This window comes from Rhinoraja longicauda, chromosome 41, assembly GCF_053455715.1.
Source record: "Rhinoraja longicauda isolate Sanriku21f chromosome 41, sRhiLon1.1, whole genome shotgun sequence".
Lineage (NCBI taxonomy): Eukaryota > Metazoa > Chordata > Chondrichthyes > Rajiformes > Arhynchobatidae > Rhinoraja > Rhinoraja longicauda.
The window spans coordinates 491597-500296 of record NC_135993.1 but is presented as its reverse complement, the minus strand read 5'-3'; the positions used below and the strand labels follow the sequence as shown (position 1 = coordinate 500296).

At 51.8% G+C, this 8700-nt stretch overlaps 1 protein-coding gene across 3 annotated transcripts in view; it reads right to left on the bottom strand.

Annotated features, from left to right (window-relative positions):
• LOC144611764 (leucine-rich repeat and fibronectin type III domain-containing protein 1-like protein) overlaps window positions 1–8089 on the bottom strand; it is a 109812-nt gene extending 101723 nt beyond the window's left edge. For 2 of the 3 annotated variants that reach the window (XM_078431013.1, XM_078431015.1), the window contains exon 1: window positions 4586–4664. In XM_078431013.1, the coding sequence (XP_078287139.1) occupies window positions 4586–4637 (52 nt within the window). In that variant the 5' untranslated portion in view covers window positions 4638–4664. Of the gene's footprint in view, window positions 1–4585; window positions 4665–6882 lie in introns of those variants that run through there. The other variant, XM_078431014.1, reaches the window with a different exon arrangement.
• Window positions 8090–8700: the final 611 nt, after the last annotated feature.

Sequence of the window (8700 nt, the reverse complement as noted above, 5' to 3'; positions counted from 1 at the left end):
TCTTGAATGCATTCAGAGAATTGGCCTCCACTGCCTTCTGAGGCAGAGAATTCCACAGATTCACAACTCTCTGACTGAAAAAGTTTTCCCTCATCTCTGTTCTAAATGGCCTACCCCTTATTCTTAAACTGTGGCCCCTGGTTCAGCGTAGGTTCACTAGGTTAATTCCCGGAATGGCAGGACTGTCGTATGTTGAAAGGCTGGAGCAATTAGGCTTGTATACACTGGAATTTAGAAGGATGAGGGGGGATCTTATTGAAACATATAAGATAATTAGGGGATTGAACACAGTAATAATAATAATAATAATAATGCATTACATTTATATAGTGCTTTTCATATACTCAAAGACGCTTTACAGAGATTTAGAGAACATAGGGAAAATGAATAAATAGATAAATAAGTAAATAAGTAAACGAACAGAGAAAGGAGACAGAAGGCAGAGGGCAGGAAACATGTTCCCAATGTTGGGGGAGTCCAGAACAAGGGGCCACAGTTTAGAATAAGGGGTAGGCCATTTAGAACGGAGATGAGGAAGAACTTTTTCAGTCAGAGAGTAGTGAAGGTATGGAATTCTCTGCCTCAGAAGGCAGTGGAGGGCCAGTTCGTTGGGATGCTTTCAAGAGAGAGATGGATAGAGCTCTTAAGGATAGCGGAGTGAGGGGGTATGGGAGAAGGCAGAACGGGGTACTGATGAGAGTGATCAGCCATGATCGCATTGAATGGCGGTGCTGGCTCGAAGGGCTGAATGGCCTCCTCCTGCACCTATTGTCTATTGTCTATTGTCTATTATCCCCCAACATTGGGAACATGTTTCCTGCCTCTAACGTGTCCAACCCTTTAATAATCTTATATGTTTCCATCACGGGTACTGACCCCCCCACCATCGAAAGTCCATCACAGGTACTGACCTCCCCACCATCGAAGGTCCATCACACACTGACCTTCCCACCATCGAAGGTCCATCACACACTGACCCCCCCACCATCGAGGGTCCATCACACACTGACCCCCCCACCATCGAAGGTCCATCACACACTGACCCCCCCACCATCGAGGGTCCATCACACACTGACTCCCCCACCATCGAGGGTCCATCACACACTGACCCCCCCACCATCGAGGGTCCATCACACACTGACCTTCCCACCATCGAAGGTCCATCACACACTGACCCCCCCACCATCGAAAGTCCATCACAGGTACTGACCTCCCCACCATCGAAGGTCCATCACACACTGACCTCCCACCATCGAGGGTCCATCACACACTGACCTCCCCACCATTGAAGGTCCATCACACACTGACCTCCCCACCATTGAAGGGATTTACAGGAGGCGATGCCTCAAAAAGGCAACGGCTCGACCTGAAACATCACCTATTCATTTTCTCCAGAGATGCAGCAGAACTACAATCACATAATACAATCACTCCAAGCTCTTAAATCTCTACTCCTACACAACATTTCTTACTTTAAGTACAATCCCTTATCATATATCGGTACACTGTAAATGGCTCGATTGTAATCATGTATTGTCTTTCCACTGATTAGTTAGCACTCAACAAAAGCTTTTCACTGTACCTCAGTACACGTGACAATAAACTGAACTGAAACTGAAACCGAGTGTCTTTGTCTCTCCATCCATATTTATTTCAGACTTCCAGCATCTGCAGTTGGTATTTATTGTACAATCGCATCACATGTAGATAAAACAAGCTGAACCCAGCTGCAAGATCTTAAAACTGATTCACTTCATGTTACTAATGGGCCCAATCAATAAAAAATACAGTCACAATTGAATTGTAAAACAAGCCTGACATTGCAAAATGGCTAAATAGAATTATAACATTGATCACATGCCTGTAGTATATTCTGTCTCAATCCTGATCTTATTCTAAAATCAAAAACTTGTTCAAGAGGCTACCTGTCAATGTTTCATTAACTTATCAGCCCACAAAGACAGATTGAGACATTATTTACTTAACGGCAGAACAGCCCATTGTAACATTATCACCCTGATAGCTCTGCCTGGCGTACAGAGGTATTACTGGTTTGGCAAAGAGTCTCTGGGCCACACTGCAAAAGGGTCCAGTGCTGCTCTCAATGCAACTTGACAGAGGTTAAGTGAAAGTTATGGAAACAGGCCTTCGCCCACTCTGCCTATCAATCACCCCCTGTCTGAAGAAAGGTCTCGACCCGAAACGTCACCCATTCCTTCTCTCCTGAGATGCTGCCTGACCCGCTGAGTTACTCCAGCATTTTGTGAAATAAATACCTTCGATTTGTACCAGCATCTGCAGTTATTTTCATACACCCCCTCACGCTAGTTCTGTGTTATCCCACTATCTCGTGTGGGATGTGGCCTCCTGTATGTCGGCAAGGTCTAGCGTAGACTCAGCCACCATTCATAAGACTTGCACCCAGTCCACCAAGACCTGCTGGATCTCCTGGTCGACAAACAGTTTAACTCCACATCCCACTTCCACACTGACCTCTCTGTCCTGGGCCTCCCCCATTGTCCACACACAAACTGAACAGCAGTTCAGGTCAGAACAGCACCTACTTTTATACTTGGATCATTCATATCCCAATGGTATGAACATTGAATTCTCTAATGTTATGTAACATCCCCCCTCCTCCTCCCCTCCTTCCCCATGGCCAATTTTCTTTCCCTGTGCCCCACCCCTATTGTGCATCCTCCCCGTCCCCCTCCCCCTCCCTCTCCCTCTCCCTCTCCCTCTCCCTCTCCCTCTCCCTCTCCCTCTCCCCTCTCCCCCCATTTCCCAACCCATCCCTCCAATATCCCTCCCTCTGGTTTTCCATTTCACATCCCTCATCCAACACCATTTTGTCTCCTTTCCACCTCTATTCTTAGTCCACCCACCTGCCAATTACACCACCCTCAACTATATCCACCTATCACTTGTAGGCTTTTGCCTCACACCCCCACTCTTTCCCAGCCCCCCCCTCCCCCTCCTCCAATCAGTCTGAAGTTGGGTCCCAGATTAACGTCAACTACCCATGAGATGTTGCTTGATCCACTGAGTTTTTCCAACATTTTTAGGGGGGGGGTTAAATTCAGCTTGTGTTTTTAATTCTTTCTCTTGAAATATCCGGGCTGGGAATCTCAAGGCCTGGGAAGATCGACATTACAAATCTCCACCTCCTACAGCAACCGTTAGTTCGAGCCGAGGTGGCCAAGTTAACACCAATTGTGTTGAAGAACAGATGTTTAGTGCAATGATTTGAAATGGCTCCAAGCTGACTTGAATTATCCAGCACTCAGTCAGATGTGGATCAGAGCTTGCTGGAGAATCTAGACCTGGCTCCCATCCACATTGTTGGGAATAAAAGACTACGTTTCTCACAACCACTGTGTACTCACACGGTTAGCTTGCATTAAGCAGAGTCTCCTCCATTGCTTGGAATATTTTGCCAAGAAAAACAAGATAAACAAGCAGATAAATACCTTGTCTGCATTTTTCATTCCCTTCCTACTTGTACACATGTGTGTGAGTCCCCGTGGGTACACGTGTGTGAGTCCCCGTGGGTACACGGTGCGAGTCTCCGTGGTACACGTGTGTGAGTCCCCGTGGGTACACGTGTGTGAGTCCCCGTGGGTACACGTGTGTGAGTCTCCATGGGTACACGTGTCCACCCGACCAGCGATCCCCGCACACTAACACTATCCTACACACACTGAGGGCAATTTATACTTTTATCAAAGCCAATTAACCTACAAACCTGCACGTCTTTGGAGTGTGGGTGGAGCCCGGAGAAAACCCACGCAGGTCACACAGAGAACGTATAAACACCACACAGACAGCACCCGTAGTGAGGATCGAACCCGGGTCTCTGCACTGTGAGGCAGCAGCTCTACCCGCTGCGTCACCGTTAGCTAAAAGATCTAGCTGAAGGGTTTGTAATCATCTGAATGGCCCTCAGTGAGGCCACGTTCTGTACCACTCTGTCCCAGTAATATTCTGAGTTACAGTAAAAACTTGTGATTGATACGTTTTGCCATCACTGTAATTCTTTGTCAATGCTGTTCAAAACCCTTTGCAACACATTAACATGGAGCGGAGAACCTTGTAGAACCCAATGAGGAACGGTGGTCATTTTGGACACACAAATTGCTGGGCAGACAGAGTGGTGAGAAAGGCCAGAGATGTTGTTGGGGATGGATGGCAGTCAGTGTGGAACAGCTTCTCACTCCTGGACCTGCTGCCTTCAAAGGCAAGAGAGTCGTGCAGGGATATCTCTCACTAACTGGACCCTCGTTGCCCTCATGCAAAGTGTTCCACTACTAGCTGCCCTGAACACCGAGCGACGTCTCAAGCTCTGTTTTGGGGAGCGATTAAGGAGGGGAGAGGGGGGAGGGGAGGAGGGGAAAGGGGGGCAGAGAGGGCGGTGGGGGGGGAGAGGAGGAGGGGAAAGGGGGGCAGAGAGTGCCAGTGGGGGAGAGAGGAGGGAGGGGAAGAAGGTGAGGGGGAGAAGGGAATGAGGGAAGTGAAAGGGGGAGAGGGGTGAGGAGGGGAAGGGGGAAGGGGAGGGGAGGAAGGGGGTTAAGCGAAGAGAACTTACGTGTAAAGCAGCATTCTAACAGAGTGTCAGCGCGCTGCATCCTCTCCATCATGCGTGCGTTTTACAACACGATCATCCACCGTGACCTTGTACTTAATGGATTTACTAATGATGGCTTCCTACACTCGCGGCGCACGTTGATCAGCCAGCTGTCTGTTCCCGGTCCATCCCGGGTACAAGTCGCTGCCCGAGGGGGTGGAGGAGGGCGAGTCTATTTAGTGTCCGGTGATGCTCTAACTCGCGTTACAGACTCGGCCTCGGTTTACACTTGACTTTGTGGATTAGGTTGCCAATATTGCGGGTTGGCAATCTGCTGCAAATATCCCGAGACAGTTCGCTCTCAAATGTGTCGCGCTGAGTCCGAGTCAAACGGGGAAATCATTTGCCTCGCGTTGTAAACCGGCTCATTGTTTGTGGAACCCGAGTACGAGGGGGCTAGAAGACGGTCGGGCTTGTGACTGGGTGGGGATTCCGTAACGCGGGGACCGTGGGATTCCGTAACGCGGGGACCAGGGAACTGGATGGAGCCCAGCTCGGTGCAAAGGTCTGCGGTCTGGCGTGTGATGTCATAGAATGATACAGCGTGGAAACAGGCCCTTCGGCCCAACATGCCCACACTGACCAACATGTCCCAGCTACACTAGTCCCCACCTGCCTGCGCTTGGCCCATATAACTCCAAACCTGTCCTATCCATGTACCTGTCTAACTGCTTCTTAAACGTTGTGATAGTCCCAGCCTCAACTACCTCCTCTGGCAGCTCGTTCCATACACCCACCACCCTCTGTGTGAAAAAGTTACCCCTCAGATTCCTATTAAATTTCGACGTCCCCCGGGTTAAATCTCAGCCACGGACAGGGATGATCACATTCACCTCCACGTTGCCTGTTCAAATGCAAGATGCCTCTTGGCGTTGGGTAATCTTTCCAACGCCAGGTACAACACGAGGAATTAATTCGCCATTGGTGGTTCCACAGGAAGACACGGCTTCATCCGCCGTTTGGAGAGGAGAGACTGCAATACCAGGCGCTGTCCAGCTGAGCACACACTCAGTAAAGACAAGCAGGAGAGGAACAGCAGAGGCACAAATAACCTGAAATGTTTGCAGTGGCCGCTCACTGGCACATCCTGGCACAGCCTGGCACAGCCTGGCACAGCCTGGCACAGCCTGGCACAGCCTGGCACAGCCTGGCACATTGCAAACGCAGATTCCCGAGAGATGTGTGGATTAAGTGCATGTACCCGTCGATTATTCCGTTTAGAAAAACTACTTATTCAACTTGCAAGGCACAAACACGCAACCGGGTGTGTGTCTCCGAGCACGGATGACACTTCTCATGAATTGTGTTGGAACCCTGGCCTCACATTCGTAAACCTCCCCCCCCCACCCCCCCCCCTCCCCCCGTTGGATCTCATGAACCTTCTCCGGCTGCAATTGAGGGCCGGGTCTGTCCATGTGATCTGTTTTCAACGTGGACCCAAAGGCCCCAATTGCTGGCGAGAACCAAAGAGGAACCAATGGCAGTAGGTGCCCTCAAAGGAGCCCACAATGTTGGGAGTTTTTCCTGGGGTGAGGGGGGGGGGGCGGTGTAGAGAGTAACGGTAGCGGCGGAGAGGCGAGCGGAGACTCTGCCATCGGCCTGTTCTCGCTCAACCGGCCGACAGAGAGAGTGGGGCTCGGACACGGGGAAACTCGTTGTTACAATACACCGCCACCCCGACATCCCGGTATTGGCACCACAACTCATTACTTTTAATAGCAACAACGCCCACATGGCGATGCCTCTCCAAATCTGCTTCACTCCTGTATCTGGAACCTTGGACTCCTGTATCTGGGAACCTTGGGCAGTTGGGGACTGTGTGGTAGACGAGGCTTTTACATTGGCGGTCAGTCGGGACTCAGAGGCTATAAATAGTGTTTCAGGGAAAACAAGTCAATTCTTTCAAATGAGGTGAAGGACGGAAAGACCTCGGGCAAGGTCTGAAGGAATTTGTATGCATATATTATTCATTAGTCCAGCCATGTTGCAAAGTTGCATGTAGAGACATCTTTTTTTTATCGCTGGAGAAAGTGCAAACGCCTTTCTGGGTTCTACTGCAACGCAATGCTATCCGCTACGGGAGTTGCGTTTTACAAACGGGTTAAACCCGGACATTTACAGGAGTTAGAAATGTGAACCGTTCGGCCGCATTTCGCCCCCTTCCCGCGGCGCGGACCCTGCACTAAATGATTATTTGAGACATTGCAATAAACACGGTTCTGCTTGACCAAGGAAGAGAATTTGTAGAGCGTTCTTACCTTAGGATGGAACCGGGCGGCGAGATGGGTGTCGGTACTTGCTCCTGTGTGTTGCGGGGAGGCGGGGGGGGGGGTGGGTGAGGGGTGGTTCGATATTCGGTCCCCCTTGTGCAACGGTGTTCGAGGAAGCCACGGTCTTCGGAGTGTGGGGGGGGGGTTTGGGGAAGGGGGATTACAGGCAGCTTTGCATCAGGAAGAATACTCGGCGCTGCAACTCCGGTCAAATCTTACAGTCCCTCCCTCCTTTAACGCTGGCGATATTTTCAGCACCGCGGTCAGCTCCTGATCCCCGTCTATGGCGGGTGTTTCAGCACCGCGGACAGCTCCTGATCCCGTCTATGGCGGGTGTTTCAGCACCGCGGACAGCTCCTGATCCCCGTCCACTGATGGGTGTTTCAGCACCGCGGACAGCTCCTGATCCCCGTCTATGGCGGGTGTTTCAGCACCGCGGACAGCTCCTGATCCCCGTCCACTGATGGGTGTTTCAGCACCGCGGACAGCTCCTGATCCCCGTCTATGGCGGGTGTTTCAGCACCGCGGACAGCTCCTGACTCCTGTCTATGGCGGGTGTTTCAGCACCACTGACAGCTCCTGAGTCCCGCTCCGCCCGCACTTGCAGAGGCTCCGGCTCCGGCTCCGGCTCCGGCCGTGGGCTCCCCGGACGCCGGGCGACCCCCTTGTCCTTGGCGGTGGTCGGCGCTAGAAGGAACGGACTCCCCGCCCGCTCTCCAGGGGAAGTCTCGGCTCGGGAAGGTTGCGGTGAACGGGAGAGGAACCAGGGGCATCCTCGCCGCCTTGTGTGTGTGTGAGCAGTCGAGTCTCAGCGCATTTAGCCCCGTGTAAGCTGAGCCCGGCTCCCACTCACCCTCCCTCACTGCCCCCTCCCTGGCACGCAGCGCTCCCTCTGTCCTTGCAGAGGCTGGGGGCGATACAGATGTGCCGGCCCACAGCTGCAGCAACACCTGCAACAGCGGCGCTCCCTCCTCGCTGATCGCCTCCCTTTAAATCCCGGCTACATCAGAGTCTCCGCATCCTCCACACGAGTGCAGCGACCGAGTCCTGTCTCTGTCCGTCTCTCCCTCCCTCTGTCCGCCGATTTCCCACACTCCATTCTCCGGCCATCCAGCGCACAGCAACACGGAGAGCTGGAGGGAGAATCAACGAGGCAACTCTCTGGAGGAGTGGCCGCGCGTCTCATGCATATAAATGAGGACAGGCGCAGTTAGCACAGTTGTAGCAGAGAGAGAGAGAGAGAGAGAGAGAGAGAGAGAGAGAGAGAGAGAGAGAGAGAGAGAGAGAGAGAGAGAGAGAGAGAGAGAGAGAGAGAGAGAGAGAGAGAGAGCGGAGGGAGGGATAACAGAGAGAGAGAGAGAGAGAGAGAGAGAGAGAGAGAGAGAGAGAGAGAGAGAGAGAGAGAGAGAGAGAGAGAGAGAGAGAGAGAGAGAGAGAGAGAGAGAGAGAGAGAGAATGGAATGGAATGGAAAACAAAATTGAAATTGAAAGGCATAGTTTTTGAATATGCAATCAGTGTGGAGCACTGGAAGTTCATGGTTCTGCAGAAGAACCATCGTTTGATGGGCATGGTCCATGATCTGCATGGAGAGCTGGTTCATTGCTGCTCCGGTCAGTTTGTTGCCCGGTCCCCAGTGGGAGTGGGGGACAGAGAGCCGGTGACCTGGTCACAATAGACAATAGGTGCAGGAGGAGGCCATTTGGCCCTTCGAGCCAGCACCGCCATTCAATGTGATCATGGCTGAACATTCTCAATCAGTACCCCGTTCCCGCCTTCTCCCCATACCCCCTGACTCCGCTATCCTT